This window comes from Zeugodacus cucurbitae, chromosome 4, assembly GCF_028554725.1.
Source record: "Zeugodacus cucurbitae isolate PBARC_wt_2022May chromosome 4, idZeuCucr1.2, whole genome shotgun sequence".
NCBI classification, from domain to species: Eukaryota; Metazoa; Arthropoda; class Insecta; order Diptera; family Tephritidae; genus Zeugodacus; species Zeugodacus cucurbitae.
This window is the reverse complement of record NC_071669.1, coordinates 3,677,917-3,697,861: the sequence shown is the minus strand read 5'-3', so window position 1 is coordinate 3,697,861 and position 19,945 is coordinate 3,677,917. Positions and strand designations below refer to the sequence as shown.

The following is a 19,945-nucleotide window of genomic DNA, read 5'->3' as shown; positions in this document are numbered from 1 at the left end:
CACAGCCTTTGATCCCTTTTTATTTGTTTGTTTTTGTTTCTTTTTTCGGCATATTTTTTTAAAGTAACTTAATAGCGCATAAGTTTATTTAGCGTCGTCGGTGATATTATTTATCTAACCTTTTATGACATACTTTTAGGCTGGAAACTAATAAACTTGTTATTGGTCGGCCGAATGGGTAGAAATGCTTTACAGTTCTTTTTAATATACCGCAAATAAAGTTTCGATATTTTATGGTTCAATTGGAGACTTTAAGATGAATATGAAAGGGGTTTAGTTTCTTCTGGGACGTTTTTAGTTTTTCACTACAAATTTCTACTTTGCTGGTTATTCAAGAATGCATAGTAGATATCGGGTGATGAGTGTCGCTGAGTTTTGTATAATTTAAATTATTTACTCATCTCTTCGGTGCGTTTGAGCAATAATAAATCAGCTCCGAGTGGTTCTTATATAGAAAGAGGACATATTAGATTGTCAAATATCTCCCTTCCGCTTTTTTGCTCTTTATTCAATGTTTTATAAAAAGTCGGATTTAGTTCAAATCTGCGCCGTTTCGTTCGATATTCTCCTTCCATCTAGACGGCATCTTTATAATACCTCCCTCGTAGAAGCCTCCCTCCTTATTTGCAAAGAACTCGGACAGCCACTTTTCACAAGCCCCTTTTGAGTTCAACTTTACACCACAAAAGGGCGTTCGCCATGAACAGGAATAGGTGGTAATGATTTGGCGCTATGTCTGGGCTATGTATAGTGGATGTGATAAAACCTCCCATCCGAGCTCCCATAGCTTCTGACGAGTCAACAAAGAAGTGTGTGGTCTGGCGTTGTCCTGGTGGAACACTACACCCTTCCTATTGGCCAATTCTGGACGCTTCTGGTCAAACTCCTGCTTCAGCTCATAGTTTATGATTTCCTTCCAATCCCACTAAACACACAACAAAACCTTCTCGGCCTTCAATCCCGGCTTGGCCACTGTTTGGGACTATTCGCCGGCCTTCGACCACGACCGTTTTCGCTTGATATTGTCGTATGTGATCCATTTTTCGTCGCCAGTCACCAACCGCTTCAAAAAGGTTTCGATTTCGTTCCGTTTAAGTCGCATATCGCAGGCGTTGATTCGGTCCAGAAGGTTTTTTTGCGTCAAATCATGCGGCACCCAAACATCAACCTATTTTGTTTATCCAGCCTGCTGCAGATGGTTTAAAATGGTTTGGTGACTAACTCTCATCTCCTGGGCGATGTCACAAGATGTCACATCGATCGATGTTTTCCATGATTTGATCGGTATTCGTCGTCACATGTCTTCCGCCGGCTGGCTTATCCATGGTCGTTTCCACCCGCTCTGAATCGAAACCATTCCTCCGCAGTTCGAAGTGATAGAGTCCCCCATCCCCCAAAATACCACTAATCTCACGGAACGTTTTTCTAGGAGATTTGCCTTTACCGAAGGTAAATTTAAAAATAGCGCGAATTTCGGGGTTAGTGAACTCCATGTTTGCACGTCTATAACTGTCGTCCGCAATATCCAAATTAATCGTGCATAGCGTCATTTTGTAGGTTATGACAAGACCTTTCAAAGAAGTATAGTATTACCAGAGCTTTATAGCGCTTTATACATAGCCGCGAAATTCAAAAGACAAAAAGGCGGAATTGAGATATATATTATAGTTATTCCTCGGTATATTTATTAATATACTTCAAGCCAAGGGAACCGCCGCTAGAGCTAAATATTTTGATAGAATTTTCTTCCCTAATCTTAAATATCAATTCATAGTTTACCTCTCTTGACATGCACTTCTCTTGAGGAATTTCTTGGATTCGTAGGGATAGTTAGAGAGATCGAACTTATTTATCGAAACATCTAGAACATAAGATAGGCCTTTCTAGTCAAAAGATACCTAATAGTTCAACCAAATTTTATCCGCGAGCAAGAGCTCAGAGAGTTCTCACAACGATATGCTTCCAGAAAGGGACCAGACAGATTTTCGACACATAAAAATAGTAAAAATTCTAAGACTTAAGAGCTGTCCATTTTAGAATCTTCAAATATATTTCCCTACCAAAAAGTGTTCTTTGTTAGAACAATCAGTTCTTTGAGACTTCCTTAAAGCGTAAGGGACTAAAATTTAAGAAAAAACCTCATCCACAACCACAAAATGGCACTTACATACGTCGCAGCTATGAGTACGACCTTCGCTAACGATACCTTTTTCGCACTTGCTTCTTGACTCACATATATTAGCATTAACACTTGACGCCTATCGCACACAGAACATCAGTTTCATATATGTAAAGTATATAGTAAGGCTGACAGCCACATAATGCATGTAGTAGCAGACTCACCTGTGTGAAGTGAAAAAGGTCAATCAGTTAGCAAAACCAGTGACACACAATGGCAATGTCATTGATCTGGGTTGCTGTTTTGCCAACAAGTTGTCGGAGAAGAATTTGCAAAAAAAAGCAAAAATCGAAAGGCGAAAATGGATTTGACGCTTTTAGGCGCGTTAGCGTTTTGATTTTGCTTGCTGCGCCTTTTTCATGTTCACCATCTATATCTTGCCACCTTTTGTTGCTTTTGTGTTTTACTTAACGTGTTAGTTACTTTCTTGCTTTCTTTTCGGCTTTCACACTCAATAACCTTGTTCGCTGCCGCCGTCTTATCATTCCTTGGGGAGCACACCTTATTGGCCTTTTCACTTTCACTTTCGGCTTTCTTGTATTAATTTTCATATTTCTTTTTTTTCGATATATATCTGCTTTTATTTTGACTTTTTCTTGGTCCTACCACCTGCCATGTTCTGCTGTTGTGTGCTCTTCGCCAGCTCTTTGACCCACTAAACAATTTCTCAATCAATTTTTGGTAAATTTCTTTTGCCACCATTTTCTTATTATTGCTTTTTCGGTTGAAGGGAGGGGGGATTCACACAAATTTAACCACCTGATAATGAAATATTGCCAGGGAGCATATGTTGGTACCTTTCGCAGACACATATTGCATATGTATTTATGCGATAGTGTGTGGGGTAGTGTCTTATATAGATTTTTGTGCATTTAAGACTATTTTGTGTGTGTTGGAAGTGCGCTTAATCGAATGCCAGTCGATGGGAGTGCATAATGAATATATGAGTGTAAATATTTATGATTTTCTATGTGCCTTGAAATATATAAATTGAATATTATTTGTTGTCGGCAATCAGAGAATCTGCATAAATAATGAATAAATGTGAAGAGAGCGGTATAACATATTCAATATCAGTATTTTTAGCTTATTTAACCCTCCAAGCTCTCAATAACTTTTCAAGCAGTCTCTCAGCCATTATGTAATATCACTGAATTCTCAGTTTCATTGTTTTTTGGAACTTCTCTAACTGTCTGCAGCAGCCTCAGGTATAATATCTCTCACATCCAATCAAGTTTTCTTCCTCTTCGCTTTGCGCTCTATGATCATTTATCGCTTGCGTAAAACTTTTGTGCATTTTGCTGCAAAAATGTCACTGCAAGACAATAAAGACATTCAATTAAAAGTCAATTGCCTGGAACTTTATGACAATCGACAATCGATGCCAAAAACTTAGAGTCCAAATAAATAGAAACTACATACATAGCTGCAATGGCAATTAGAAAAGTTGTGTGTAAAGAGCAAATTAAAGAGAATATTTTGAACAAAGCAGCAGACAAATTTAATGAGAGAGATGAACTTGTTTAAAGCTATTAAGCTTTACTAGGAAAATAATAGACAGAACTGTATCTATGAGAAGAGATGAGTTTTTCTATCTTATTTTGTGTGAAAAACGCGGAGCTTTGGTTGTTCAGAGACTCTAATATAAATATTCGAGCATTAAAGTAACTTTTCTCAATTCTTTAACAATCTCAAAGAAATTTAAGCCTCATCTAGTACAAGAACTCAATCAAAATTTCACAAATTTATTTAGATTTGTTGATCGGATGTTGGGCCAAACTTGAAAACTGTGGTTGGAGTTGAGTTATTTCAGAAGAAAGTCTTAAACATTGATTAAAATAAATAACAATTCCAAAAAGTACTCTCTGTACACTTAAAAAGCTCGGTATCGCATTATCGATAATGATAGGAGGTCTAAATAGGTAATCCTTTTCAATATAGATCTCTTCTTAAATCAATTAAACATAAACCTATAGAGTATAGGATCTAACGGATATTTAAGAGGTCACTTAAAAGCTTTTCAGTTCCTCCATTTGTAATAAAGCTCTACAAGTCATCTTGTAAAGCTTTACGTGTTATTTGAAAATTGAAATTATTTTATAGAACTCAAATTCCGAAATTTTATAGAAATAAATAAATAAAAATTCCAAAAAGTACTCTCTGTACACTTAAAAAGCTCGGTATCGCACTATCGATGGTGATAGGAGGTCTAAATAGGGAATCCTTTTCAATAGCGATCTCTTCTTAAATCAATTAAACCTAAACCTAAAGAGTATAGGATCTAACAGATATTTAAGAGGTCACTTAAAAGCTTGTCAGTTCCTCCATTTGTAATAAAGCTCTTCAGATTATTTCTCAAAGCTTTAAGTGTGATTCGAAAATTCATATTATGTTATAGAACTCAAATTCCGAAATTTTATAGAACTGAATAAATAAATATTCCAAAAAGTACTCTCTTTACACTTAAAAAGCTCGGTATAGCATTATCGATGGTGATAGGAGGCCTAAATAAGTAAGCGTTTTCAATACCGATCTCTTCTTAAATAAATTCAACCTAAACCGAATCTAACAGATATTTAAGAGGTCACTTAAAAGCTTGTCAGTTCCTCCATTTGTAATAAAGCTCTACAAGTCATCTTGTAAAGTTTTAAGTGTGATTTGAAAAATAATATTATTTAATGGAACTCAAACGACTTGATAAACCCCTTACACCTTCCATACAATACCCTATCAAAATCTTAAGATTGCCTTCTTCCCTCTAACCCCATTATTCCTCAAGTATTCATACAAACATTTATGCATATGAGCTTTTTGTACCTCTTCCTTTTGTGGACTCCAAAGTTTAGCTCCCTCTCCTTTCTCCAAACACACACAATTGCCAGCAAATAACTCAATTTAGTGCGAAAATGCCATTCAACAGAGTTGCGCATTGGCAGTCTAAAGAGAAGTAAACCCGACAGACGTGTAAAAAATAAGCGAAGGGAGGGCGGTACGAAAAAATATTCAAACATTACAATTTTTAATGCATTTTACAATAATTTACGACTCAAATAAATTATCGTAATAATAAAAATTGTTGAATGGAAGAAAAAAAAAGAAACGCGTATGGGAAGTACATGAAAGCACATGTTGTGGAGAGAGAGCACACAAAGGAGGTGGATTGTTGGTTGAATAGGTAAGGGTGTCGGTGGTTTTTTGTACCCAAAGCGCACACACTTCGATTGGGATGAATATTGCTTCTGTATTGTAATTTTCATTGGAGTCCATAGTGTATGGACCGAAAAATTGTCTCTATCTTTCACTTTGGTCCTGTCTCGAACTCTATCCTTCTCTCTTTCACTTGCCTTTATCACGCTCTCTGACTCTATCTCTCTCTCTCCCCCTCACTTCTGTCTATCTCGCTTTTAAACTCTGACTCTATCTCTCTCTGACTCGATCTCCCTCTTTCTCATATCTCTCACTCGCTCCTTTATTTATTTTTCTCTGACTCTCAATAGCGCTATCTATGAAGAGATGTCGATGTTGAAGCCATAATTTGATATTAGAATGGATTTAGACTACTATAGCTTGGTTCTTAAGAAATTTTAAAGCCCTTATTAGTCTTCGGAAAGGTATATGCTTTTTTATGAGTATCCTCGACTTCATTTTTTTTTTTCATCGGCTTCGTCAGAAAGGATATTAAATCGAGCAGGAAGGTCAAGTTCGGGTCAAAATTTTTTTGAATTGAAAGCTCTTCAAAGTCTTTTGTACCTTGGGTATAAAACTAAGGGCTATTAACTAACATATGTGGCTGTCGAAAAATGACGTAGTTCTGGTGTTCTGGCTGGGGTGTTGAAAAGTTCGCGTATAAATATATGAGACTGAGCTACAGTGATGGGAAAGAGTGAGTCCCGTATTAAGACTATAAACGGCTGAGGGACGTAAATAAGTTTGAGGCCAGCAACGAAAAAGATGAGAATCCCAACAGCACAGTGTGGGTGTTGTGCGTTAGCATGAAAAAGTTGCATGCAACGCAGTTAAGTGGAATTTATGAAGCGCACTGGAGTCAGCCTATAGACACACTTCGTTATTGCAGCACTTGCCAATGCATTTGTACATGTGTATGTATCCGCAGCTGATAATTCACTCGCTTGCCGCCGGCTAGTTGAGCACGTACACCGCTGAAAGGGTTAAAGCCGTGCCGCTGATTATTTATGTGTGTTGAAAATATCGAATGTGTGTGCATACATACAGACATACAGCCATACATAACAAGCATATGCTGGCTCTTCTTTGTATTTGTTTGAAGCATATTTATGTGTGCAAATTTGCCACGGTTGGGCGTAAAATTATTGATAAATCTACTGCAAATGGCTAAATTATGGTAATAACGCTAAACACGCACACACTCACTCACGACGCGTGCAAGTGTGTATTGAAATTCGCAAACAATTTAAGTGTGTTGGCCGGAAATTTCGTGAAAAGGTGAAAATAGCCGGTTGTTAGTGTTTGGGTAGTGAGAGCATAGTTGTGGAGAGTATAAATATTTTATAGATTTTTTTCTTATACGTACTTTTATGAGCGAAAATGCAGTTCGTGGGTTAGATTTCGGGGTAAATGGGAATTTCAACCCCAGATTGGTTTCTTAGTATAGCAAATATTACATAAGGAATTCTTCCCTCTCGCAGAAGTGCTTAAAACTATCCATTTGCCTGATAATATCTGTAAGAATACTACTTCATAGTAGGTAAAAGCTTTACCAGAAACATATAATAATTTGTCTCTTTTTATAAAGGTCTCCATAAGATTCTACTGTCTTTCTGTCATCAGAAAGGTTGTGGAAGAAAGTCTTCAGCTCAGATATACATATTTAGGGCTTCCCACTTCTCAGATGATATCAAGATGTATACCCCTAATAGTAAGGAGAACTCCATCAAATACGTAGACAGCATGATAATACTTTAAAAAAATTAATTGAAAATATAATCGGGTTTTTGTGGTGTTATACACGTCTTTATTTAACATTAGTCTCGAAAAATTGCTAAACACACAATCAACCCCATTTTATTTCGTTATTATCTCGACTGCACCTTCTTGAGCCACATATTTTTCATAATGTGTGACAAATATAGGTTTATCAGAATCTTTAATTATTGAGTTTTCGAATTTTCAGTGTCACTTGCCTGTCTAGACTCCACTTAACTCCCAACTTTTAACGAAAATGTGAAAACTGTGTGCGTGATTAACGGAAATTAAATAATTTCTTGGCAAACAACTGAAGAATATCTTATGAAAGGGTGTTGGGCCCACATATGAGTAAAATCAATTAATTGCAACACTCAAAATAAATTATATAAACGCATATTCTAACCCTTATCGCTATCAAAGTGGATATGGACATGACTATGAGGCAAGCAGAAGTATATAATGAAAGAATACACTCTTCTTGATAAAGTAAACAGTCGGTTTAGCGATTGTCTGAACGATATCTAAAGAACTTTTGATTCACTGAACAATTTAAAGGTAAAATTCATGAATTTAAGGTAAAATTCAACTAATATACTAGCAATGCTATACAACAAATTATCTATAAACCCTTTGAGAATTACAAAATTATGGCCAATTTAAACGAAAAGTGCCAAACAAGTCAATATTTTGTCTATCGCTTTTAGAACAATAATTGAATTATGCAATTATTATTCTCTGGTATCTAAAGAATATTTTTAGGTGGCAACGCTAAATCAATTTTAATCACAACAATATATTTCCATACAAAATTTATATGTAACACGAATTCTTCACCTCTCCAAGCAATAAATGCCAATTCTCCTTACCACTTATTATCCTCTTTCAATATTAATACCGTTACAAGTCATAAATACACTCTACTATCGCCTGCCACACCTTCACACATAAATAATTTGAGACATTTTCTCTCTAATCTATAATTTCCTATATTTTTCTTAACGCACAGTTTTCATTGTGGAATTTTTACGATTATCCACGAATTTTTCGTACTCAATTCGTACACCAAAAATAACCATGCCACACGCTTTCACTCGAGGTGTCCTCTTTAATTTCGCCCATTTGCCGCACGCAAAGTTTTTTTATGTGTCCACAAGGAGACAAAGTTTCAGCGTTATCAATATGTATGTGTCACATTTGGCCCATATTTCGCGTATTTCTCGGTCTTAAATATTTAATGGCCAACGTGTGGCACGTTAAATGTCGCCTTGTAGTCATCAGCGCTGACACGATTTTATGCAAGGACAATGGAAATTATGATTACTCTCATATATATTTTTGGTATTGTATTGAGGCGCTGCTGCTCTCCTTCCTCTCCTTCCTCTCTGCTTAGTTGAATTCTTTTCACTTTTGTTTAATTAATTATGAATGTCATTAGTTGCGAGACATTTACAAACCTTTGTAGATTAACACTCATAATAGGCTATAAGAGTGCCATAAAATGTTTTTTTCGAAGCTTGAGTTTGTAGACAATGACCTAAACGACTTTGGGTTAAAACAGTCTTGAGCTAATTCTATAAAGTCTCGGAGATTTTTGGTTTTTTGGTACTTCATTCAATTACCGTGCGATCTAATCGATGTTAGTCGGTCTACACAGAGTTGTATTTGAGATATTTGCGCCTAAAGGTATGCTTATTCATTTTAAACTTCCGCTGAACACGAAAGTCTTGAAGCATAAACTCATGAGTTTGGGTATCAGTAACTAAGCCAATTATATTGACTTTCTCCTCAATCAAAGACAGCACTTCATTGAGTATATTTCACTGATATTTCCGTAAGCTCTCAAGCATCCACTTGATCTTACTTTGAGTCAGAGTAGCTTGAGTCTTTTGTAAACAAATCAATAGATTATTGTGGCAAAGCTGAGTCTCCGAGATTCTAATTGCCGTATAATCTCCTTTACAGTTCGAACTACATATTCTATAAAAAAAAAATATGGAGTGAGGTTAAGTGCCAAACAAAACAAAAAAGAAACCAAAGTGTTTCTTTAAGAAGAAAAATCAAATATTTATTCAAATAAATGTGGCTTCTAAGACAGTGGCTTCCGAGAAGGTGCTCTCTGCTATTAGCTCACGAGTGTGAGCATTTTCTTTTCATCCAAAATATCTTAGCCTCTGTTCCTGACAGTTCAATTTAGCATACTCACCTTTATACTCCGCTCAAACAAATTTTTCTCGAAAGCTTCTCACAGCTAATCGCCATTTTGTTGCTTTATTCCGGCATTCGTTTTATTTATTTAACTAATGGCACTATTTTGATTCACTACATTGATTGTTTCATTTACTATTTACCTGCGCCAAACACACAATTCCCCATGCAAGCCAGGTCATAACATTTATTAAATAAAGTGTTTCCTTTGTACTCTCCGAAGAAGTAAAATTACATTTTTTGCACGTGCACTGGCCCTCAACGCCAGCTGGCTTCCGTTTCTTTGCGACACGTCTTTGATTTTTGGCTAAGAGCTATTATCTTTGCTTATTTCATGCTACTGCTGACTGCTGACCTGCTTTCTTTCTTCAGCGTCTTGTGTGTTGCTGATGTCACGAACAGCTCGTGGCATTGTTAGACACTATAGGAGGTTGTTGTTGTTGTGTGTGTGTTCTTTTGTAATTTTGCTAATTGATTTTTATTTAATTGGTATTTGTGTGACACAAATTCATGTGACACGTTTCTTTAGTGGACTTCTTTTTTTTACTGATTGACTGAAAAGAGATTTTTTTGTTACCTTGATGTCGTGGTTCTTTAGGACACTGAATTTATCTATTTTGGAACATACTTTCGAGGCTTTCAGCAGTCCTTAAGTATTGTATTCTACCTTTAAAATGTTTTTTAACTGAGTATCCTAAGCTTCGTCAGTGTTTTTTTGGCTTCCTTGGTTCAGATTCGTATCGAATTATTTCAAATCAGCCAGCAGTGAGTTCAACCACTTTAAAATAAACTGGATTAAGACTTAGGTTACAGTCCTAACCCAGATATTTCATATTTTTGACATTCAGCTCTTATTCAGCTTATGATAATCATAGCTGAATTAAGTGCTGAATACGCTAGCGCCTGGAACGCTTTATCATTCAGTAGACTGATTCTGAAGCGATAGTTCTCATTAAGCTCTACTTCGTTTTATCTCTAAGAGAATATTTCTTTATTTTCGCGAAAGAAAAGCTTAATATAAAACAACTCAAAATATATGAACATCGCAGGAAAAAAGAGTGAACTCGGAATACTAAAAACTGGAACATCTTGGAAATATATGAAAAACAGAAAAATATTCAAAATTCCGAACCAAAATCAATAAATAATCAACACGAACGTAGTAAACCTCGAACATAATTATAAAGTGCCTCTCTCGCTCTCTCCAAACACGCTCAGTACATAATAAATCCCTTTTCACTCTCAAGGTTTGTGTCCGAGCTAAGCGGTGGTGGCTGTTCTTTACCTTTATCATTTGACTTCTTCTCTGAGGAACTTTCGGTTGACAGGTCGTTCGAATTACCAACGCCTCGCTTGTCGCCGCATTTGAAACCCTTCCAGAAATCGGGATATATAAATAAGAGCATTAGTAATTCCAAGGCCAACGTTATGAAGTAGCAAGCAAAGAGGTAGAGCACAAATCGGCAATCAATGAGACGTATTAGAGCGTTAAAATTGTAACGCTCCGCTTCGTAATTATCCAAATTGGTAGCGCCGAAATACAAAAACACTAACAGGAGTATAACGGCGAACTTCGAAATCAAAATGCAACTGCGCACAAAACGTGTAGACTCGACCATGCCAGAACGCCAAGTACCGAAGAGCGGCTGAAAGAGAAACCATGACATAAAGACATCATGATAGGCAGCTCTGATTTTCTTCCACTTCTGCGCACGCGTTAATTTTTCGCTTTTGACAACCTCTTTGTGTTTCACTTCCTCAACTTCATCGGGTTGCACGGTCACCGGTTCTCTGCCAATCCACTTGCGCACCGTGCAGTGTTGCTTCTGGCCAGTCGTTAAGTTAACGATGGCAATGGACTCGCAGTACCACGATGGATAGCGTCCGCTCTTATCTTGACTTATCTGCAGCGGTCCGTTGAGTTTACTGATATGTATAGGCAGTTCGAGCACACAAGTTGTGTGTGGTCTCAGCAGTGGGCGCTCTGGATTTTGCGTTACCGTGAATGTTTGACCGCCCGGCAAGGAGATTATTATATTAGCCGAACTTGCTGCCGTCCACTGACCACCCGTGGTGATATGCAAGGCGACATTGCGCAACATGGTTTGCTCGTTCTCACTTAACTCGGTGTACAACTTGTGATTGCCCGTTGTAAGATCATCACAAGTGCGCAACAGTAACCACAAGAAGACCAAAAGTAGTAATAGGTAGAAGGCTACGACATACCAATTCACATCCAATTCGTTCTTAAGTATGCGTTCGCGTACCATTTCCTCGGCTGTGCTGTAGTAGGCGCAACCCGAGAATGTGGACAAGTGATAGCAGTGACAGGTAATATTGTCGCCACCATCCGGATCGATTGCCGCCACGCAACCCTTGGTCTGCCATGTTGGATTCTCCAGTTTCACATTAAAAGTTAGGCATTCATATACCTCTACAGTGAAGGCATACTGAGCTCTATGTCGCAATTCTACACCCATCGCGGCGATTAATGCCACATAACACCAGCCAGTTTCGTCGTTAAAGTTGGAATCTGATACTTTTGTGCCATTCGCCGAGTCCTTAGCCGACACATTCGCCTTCACATGCTTTCCCCTTTTACGCACTGCTCTCTCATTCGGGAATTGATTGCATTTTACCAGCACATCCAGATCCACGTCAGCTTGTATGACATTTATAATGACAGCGGCGCCCGTTGCTGTGCGTATTTGATAGATCGGCATTTCGTCGACGTCCTCCACATAACCACGTAGCAAAGGTGGCTCTTTGGACGTGCGCTTTTGCAACATTTCAAATTGCAACGGCACGTCGAGCTTGATACCCGTAAGCGTAGGATCAGCCTCACTGTATGCGCTGAAGTAGAATATGGATGTGGTGATGGGATGCTCTGTGGGATACCACCAAAACGGGTTCTCCTTGAAGGAAACCATCTGTGCGGTCATTTCATCGCCACCCAACTTCGCTTGCAAATCCTTCAACATTGGTTTCGTGAGCACCGCGGTGGTTAGATAGTCTAATGAGACTACGGTTAAAGCTTCATCATCATTCATGCCGAAAGTTATCATTTCCACCGTAAGTTTATCAACTACCAACCCATGATCACCCTTATGCACATTGTAGCTACTGGCCACACCGAGATCTTGCAATAATTCCAAGGAACGGCAAATGGCATGCATCCAAGCATTGATGGCTGTTAATATTGTGTCATTGAGCTTCTCGTGCGCGCCATAAGATTCGACCAACTGTGCGCTCGTCGGCGCTAATGTGGCGCGCTCGTCTGCAACCTGGATCATGCCACCTTCGAACTCCCACAGCAGCGATTGCACATCCACAAACTCTTCGGATTTATTTGAAAACTTAGACACCATACCAACCAATTCTTCGGTCATATCTCTGACATCGTCTTTATGCATATCCTTTATGTCGCCATTTTCGATCACTTTAACAAAACAGTTACACATTTTATCCAACAGTTCATTGAATACCTTGACCTTCTCGCTGGTTAGGTTACCCATGGGATCAAGTAGTGCGCTGGTCATGGTACCCAGCTGCCGCACGTCTGTCAAAGTGTCTGTCGGAAAGTTTTTGAACGCCGACAGAACGTGCTTAATTACATCCAGCGGCTGGTCAGCCATCATCAGCGTTGCCTTGACCACAGCGCGTGCATACTGACCGCCTTCCAGCAACCGCTCCACATTATTCGACGGCTCTTTCATGTACTCTTCGATATCTTGCAAGCCCTTCGGTATGTTCGGTTTCTCCAGCTCTAAGGGCACTTCGTATTTCTGGCAAGCATCATGATTGTCGCAAATGCGAAAGCTGAGCGCCGTCACCTGCGGCACGTAGACCTCCCAATGCGGATCGGTTGTGCGATCGTATAGCAGATTACCGGCCATCAGCACATAGTATATGGGCAAGTGCAGATCGGTCCAATTGCTGCAAGCTGCTTTGAAGAGCGTATCGCCCGGTATGCCTTTCTGTGGTGTGACCGTGCAGCTGCCACCTGTCGGCGGATCATTGCGTTTGAAGCGCGCTACGGCTATACTATCCACACCGTCCGCTATGAGTGTGACATTGAACTTGAAGGAGTTCGCATTCGGTGGCATGAAACGTATGTGGCCATTACTGTTGGACGTTACAAACACACCGTCGATTTCAAAGTAGAATTTTAGCGTATCACCGCAATAGCCAATACAATCGACATGTATGTATATGCTGGTGCCCGCGTTGTATAGATAATCCCAACAATTGCGATAACACAGTATGAGCAAAGGGATTTTGGTGCCATACTCAACTCTGATGAAGACATGGTCACCGGCAATCATACCCGTGACGGGTGACTTCGTATGCAGTGTGACTTGATAGAGACCCGTGACGGCGAGCATATTACCATCGATGGTGCATTTGGCGCCTGCGAAGCGGAGAAATAAGAATTAAAGAATTTTGATGCAGTTCACTCAAGTGAATTTTTACTCACTCGTGGACAAAATATTGCCTTCCTTACAGTATTGATTGTTCATATCATGCTCAACTGGTTGGCAACGCCATTCAAATATGTAACGTTGGTTGTTTTTCGGTTGACTAAAATCGAAACTGTGCGAGCCATCCAACTCTAGCAGCTGCTGCGAGCCAATTGAAATGAGCTCAGCGCCATCTATGTGACTATAGACTTCCAGATTAACGAAATCAATGTGGCACTGTGCGGTGAAAAGAAAGGAATAAACTCTGAAAAGAAAGTCAAAATTTAAATTCTCCAATAACCGACCTCACACTGTCCCGTTGTGCGTCCATCACTTTTTGTCACTATAATCCTGTTATTTGTGCCCTTCTTATCGGGTCTCACCGAAACTGTGAATGGCAACCAAATGTAGCGTGGCACTTTAGTCTTGCCGAAATCGGATATAACCTCTGCAAAAGTATTTCGAATTGTTTAAGCTCAGTTTAATAATTTTTGCAAGCACTTACTGCCAGTGCCGGTAACAGCCTTCCACGTGTACTCCACCGGTTCGCCGCAAGAGTGTCCCAACACGGATATTACATTCTTTTTGCCCACATCAATCCATATTGGCTCGTCGGCGTATTGTCCGTGCACACACTTGCAATAGGTGCAGATGTCTTGCAGCGAATAAGGCACAATGGAGAGGCAGAGATACAGTACTAGTAATAAACGCGACATCAGTGAAAAAATTAGTTGAAATTTAAGAAATAATCTGAGGAAAAGTTTTACTAGAAAAAATCAAAAAAGGTTACTTCAAACGTAAAAGTAATGAAATCTGATAAAAAGTGAAAAACTTTTTTTTTCGAAATGTTTTCAGTTGTAAAATGTTAAGTGTTGAATAGATGACTAAAATTTATATTACTGAGAGCTTGGAATATTGATGTTCATTGTAAAAGTACTTAATGTTAAGATACGGTAGGGGTTTTCGGGTTGGATTCTTCGGAAAGAGCCTGAGAACCTTTTTTTCAACAATGGTCTTACGATTTTCAAGTCATGGAAGCATTGTGAGATGACCAGGGATGTTTAGGAAATACAGAGGATAACTTTAATTGCGACAGCACCTTGAATTAGATAAACTGGTGTGGGAGTGTTAAGACACTGGCTACCTTAAATGATCCTTCAAACAGTTCATTTTGGGATGAAACTGTTTCAAGGAAGTTTAAGAGGCCTCTTATATATTGATAATCGGAAGAGTATTAACACTATCACTCCCTCGAGGAAAAAACAATAATCATCGAAAGCATTGACACATCATCCAAATGGAAGAGCAGGACTTGATGCCTTGATCTCTGAAAAAAAAAATGTTTCCCAATCGGTCAGATCTACCAAGGAGGTAATACTTTTATATATTTGGGTACTTCGAACTCCACAACCCTATATTAAGTTGGCAAATATCTCCCTTCCGCTTTTTTGCACTTTATTCAATGCTTTATAAAAAAGTGTTTCAGTGATCGGATTCAGTTCAAATATGCACCGTTTCGTTCAATAATCTGTTTTCATCTAGACGGCAACTTCATAATATCCCCTCGTAGAAGCCCCCCTCCTTATTTGCGAAGAACTCGGACAGCCACTTTTCACAAGCCTCTTCTGAGTTCAACTTTACACAACTAAGGGCGTTCGTCATGGACAGGAACAGGTGGTAATCACTTGGCGCTATGTCCGGGCGATATGTTGGATACGATAAAACCTCCCACCCGAACTCCCGTAGCTACTGACGAGTCATCAGCGATGTGTGTAGTCTGTCGTTGCCTTGGTGGAACACTACACTCTTCCTGTTGGCCAATTCTGTACGCTTCTGGTCGATTGCCTGCTTCAAACGGTCCGTTGTTGACAGTAGGTAGTGGAATTAAGCGTCTGGCCATATGGGAGCAGCTCGTAGTGTATGATTCCCTTCCAATCCCACCAAACACACAACAAAACCTTCCCGGCCTTCAATCCCGGCTTGGTCACTGTTTGGGAGGAATCACCGGTCTTCGACCACGACCGTTTTCGCTTGATATTGTCGTATGTGATCCATTTTTCGTCGCCAGTCACCATCCGCTTCAAAAATGGGTCGAGTTCGTTCCGTTTCAGCAGCATATTGCAGATGTTGATTCGGTCCAGTAGGTTTTTTTGCGTCAAATCATACGACACCCAAACATCAAGCTTTTTTGTGTATCCAGCCTTCTGCAGATGGTTTAAAATGGTTTGGTTACTAACTCCCATCTCCTGTGCCATGCCCCGAGATGCCACATTCCGGTCTAACTCAAAGTTTTCCATGATTTGATCGGTATTCGTCGTCACTGGTCTTCCGCCGGCTGGCTTATCCATGGTGTCGTTTTCACCAGCTCTGAATCGTCGAAACCATTCCTCCGCAGTTCGAAGTGATAGAGTCCACCATCCCCCAAAACTAATCATGCATTGCGTCGTTTAAGACCCTTCAAATATGTATAGTATTGCCAGATACGATCTCTATAGCGCTTTATACATAGCCGGGAAATTCAAAAGACAAGAAGGCGGAAGATAGATATTTGCCAACCAACATTTATTTGACATTGTAGACTTTATCATATATCAACCAAATCGGAGAGCAGTCTTTAATCCCCTGACCTATGAAAACATTTTTTAGGGATCTGTCATATTTACCAAGGAGGAAATGTAGAGATTTCCTTCAAATTAAATTGAATGCTGCTATAACAACAAAAGCAAAAAACAAAAAAAACGAGAGGTCGTCACTGAAAAGAATTCTATTTGAGAGCAACAGATATGAGTTCAATGAAAGAATATTCGAGTTCCCCTCTCAAAGGGCAGATTATATTGCAATAATGAACGTTTTTTTTTTTCTCCAGAAAGCTAAGATAAGATCTCATTTATACCATGAAATGTATTTTGATTGATTTTAAACTCTAACCTTTAGGTTTTGACTTCCCTAGGTCTTTAAAATATAATTTTGATTTAAGAAAAATGTTTCAAAGAATGACATTAGAGACTCTGTAGCATAGTCGTTCATAAACTGGATCAGTTCAGACTGCATAGAAAATTGTTGTGTCCTATAGCTATAGTTGGACAAGATTACTGAAGCATAGTCCTGAATCACTCATTGCTTTTATCTATTGAAATGTTCTAAAATCCAAAAAGCAGAGAACTGATTTGCTTTGCAAACTATCTAACACCAACGACAACACTACACATATAAAAATACGCACTCATACACACTTCATTTGAATGCATTTGTAATCCTTTCGGAAGTATATTTTGGCGACAACAAAACTAGTGAACCATGTGCTTTGCTGCAATGGGACGCCAGCTAAGGAAATGTATACAAATGGGGTCTCCAAAGCAAACTGTATGCAGCAAGCTATATGAACTATATGAACATATACACATATACACATAGCTCTTATATGGATGATGTGCTGATAAAACAACAAATATTTACATATATATTTGTGCGCTTGTATAGTCTGCGCCAACAAATAGCGCCAAATTGAGTTATATGCGAGTACACATGCTTGTTAGTATGTAGCTTCAGCAGTGAAACTCACGAAAGCTCAGCGCATTACGTATACGCCCTGTTGAATGGCACAACGAAATTTACTTTCAATTTCAATGCAATGCGCGCGTTCGTCACTTCATCGCCTTTTTATTTTCGTTTTTTTGTTTTTTTAACAATTTTTTCAACTCTCTTACATACACGTATGTATATGCATGTAGTCCTGTGTTTGTTGATTTACCTTTTTATGACGTTACACTCGGGCGCGCTTTGTGCTGAGCGCTCACCTGTGCCTGCATGCGCGCTTCACAATCCCTTATGCCTAACGCGCGCCATTCACATTTATTGCATTATAATAAATTGTATTAAATATGAGTGAGAGAGAGAGAGGAGAGCACAAAATGCTGAATGCGCGCCGGCTTTTATGACAGCATGCAGGCATATTAATACAAACGGCACATAATCAGCTCGTACTTACGGGGCGTGCGAGAGGAGTGTAGGGGAATTAAAAAATGGAGTTTACAACAACAAACTTTTTTAAATATATTTTTTATTTATTTTAATTTTTTGCTTTACACATCTTCGCTTGCTTTTTGTCAGCGCCCCGCATACCCATCGTCGCCATTGATTGACACAACGTCTGGCTGACTGACAAGCATACAAATCCACACAGAAACATATATACTTAATACATTCATGTGTCGAAAATTGAATTATTTTTTATATTGCCATGAAAGAAAAAGTCGTGAAAAATAATCATGCACCCATTTTTTTCTTATTACTAGTTTTTTTATCGCATTCGCCATTTTCAACTTATCTCCCCGGTCTGACAACAATATAATATTTCGTATTTTGATTTCAATTATGCGATTTTGTTTGCGCAAATATTCATATTGTAAGCCAAAGCAGAGGTCGTTGTCACTATCAAAATTTGCGATTGCTATGCTGAAAAACAGCTGCTCGTCGCTAACGCTGCATTGTTGCCAAAGTGATTGATTGTCATTGTCGTGATATAGAAACAGATGTGCTGTGATTAAATTGCGTGTGAGCTTTAATTAAATTGTGTTTATCAGTTAGCTAACGGTGTTTTTATACAATTTAGTGGATGATATTTGACGGTGATATTTAGTTGATATTTTTATATATTTTTTTTTTTTTTTGTACAAAGATGATTTTTCTGTCGTTTTTTATTTTTTATCGGCTTCAAAATGATTTTTGATCATCAGAAGGTACTATCCATTGACTCTCAAAATAATACTAGAACCAACATTTTTGAGTAGCTTCTGATTGCTATCAGATTGGAACACCCATTTCTTGGTCACATCTTATTTCTTGTACTGTACTCTCATTATTTTCCACTCTAGTCGGTGAAATCATGAATTAAAAGAGGCGGTTAGTGATATTTTTCTTTCAAATACATCACTTTCAGAGCGACTAATATTAGAAAACTATACCAGTTGCATATTTCTCAATTATCAGAGTCAATTAAGAATGAAATTGACTCATCAGTTGTGGTGCTAAATTTTATTTTAGCAATTAATATATTAAATTACCGTTCCTAACAGTAAGACTTTTTTTCCAGATTTTATAATAGAATTTTTATTAAAATTTACTATTGGAATTTTCTATTGGAGAAAGAAGAATATTCTGTTAATTATTTAACAATTAAAAATACATAGGCAATCATTACTACAAAATATTCTATATTTATTTAATTTTTCTCAGCGATTTTTTACATCATTTTTCATTCAATTAACTAATTAATATGAAATTAACTTATTGTTTCATTATATGGTAAATTGAGATAATTAAATTTATGTAATTCTCTCAATTAGTTAGAGAGTGGGCATATAATTAAAAGAGTCTTGCATAAATTATCAGTCAATTAACTCAATTATGAATTTAAAATTGATGTAAATCTCTCAATTAGTTAAATATTGAAAATAAAACCTTAAAAAGGGAACATTAATTTACAGTCAATTAATTAATAAATATGTAATTAATTAATTGGTATATTATAAGCTCAATTAAGAATATTTAATTGATGTAATTCTCTCAATTAGTTAGAGAGTGGGCATATAATTATAGGAGTCTTGCATCAATTATCAGTCAATTAACTAATAATAAAATAATTGATTAATTGATTCATTATACATATGCTTAATTAAGAATAATAAATTGATGTAATTCTGTCAATTATATAAATATTGGACATACAACTATAAGAAATTCGCATTAATTTTAAGTAAATTAATTCATAATTGCACAATTAATTAATTATTTCATTATGTGAGCAATTATAAATATTAAATTGCTGTAATTCTCTCAATTAGTTTAGAAGTGGGCATATAATTATAGGAGCCTTACATTTATTATCAGTCAATTAGCTAAAAATTGTACAATTAATTAATTATCACGTTATTTGTTAAATTGAGAACATTAAATTAATGTAATTATCTTACTTAGTTAAATATTGGACATAAAACTATAAGAAATTCACATTCATTTTAAGTCAATTAATTCAAAATTGTACTGTTAATTAATTTTTTCATTATGTGGTCAATTATAAATATTAAATTGATGTAGTTCTCACTCAATTAATTAAATACATATCATAGAAGAATAGAAAGCAAAGAAGTCAGAC

At 37.6% G+C, this 19,945-nt stretch overlaps 1 protein-coding gene across 1 annotated transcript; it reads right to left on the bottom strand.

The window, feature by feature from the left end:
* Positions 1-10,051: 10,051 nt before the first annotated feature.
* LOC105210590 (uncharacterized) lies at positions 10,052-14,624 on the bottom strand. Its single transcript, XM_029043634.2, has 4 exons — positions 14,297-14,624; positions 14,097-14,239; positions 13,809-14,028; positions 10,052-13,742 (listed from the first exon to the last, which is right to left on the bottom strand). Exons 1-4 carry the CDS (start codon positions 14,505-14,507, stop codon positions 10,546-10,548), a joined length of 3,771 nt encoding a protein of 1,256 aa, XP_028899467.1. The 5' UTR covers positions 14,508-14,624; the 3' UTR covers positions 10,052-10,545.
* Between the last annotated feature and the right edge of the window lie 5,321 nt (positions 14,625-19,945).

What these genes read in the sequence shown, in the direction of transcription:
- LOC105210590 (XM_029043634.2), bottom strand. Translation starts at nt 14,507, where the DNA reads ATGTCGCGTTTATTACTAGTACTGTATCTCTGCCTCTCCATTGTGCCT. An exon ending in GGCTGTTACCGGCACTGGCA is followed by an intron (nt 14,240 to 14,296) that starts GTAAGTGCTTGC and finishes ATACTTTTGCAG; the next exon opens with AGGTTATATCCGATTTCGGC. An exon ending in AGGCAATATTTTGTCCACGA is followed by an intron (nt 13,743 to 13,808) that starts GTGAGTAAAAAT and finishes TCCGCTTCGCAG; the next exon opens with GCGCCAAATGCACCATCGAT.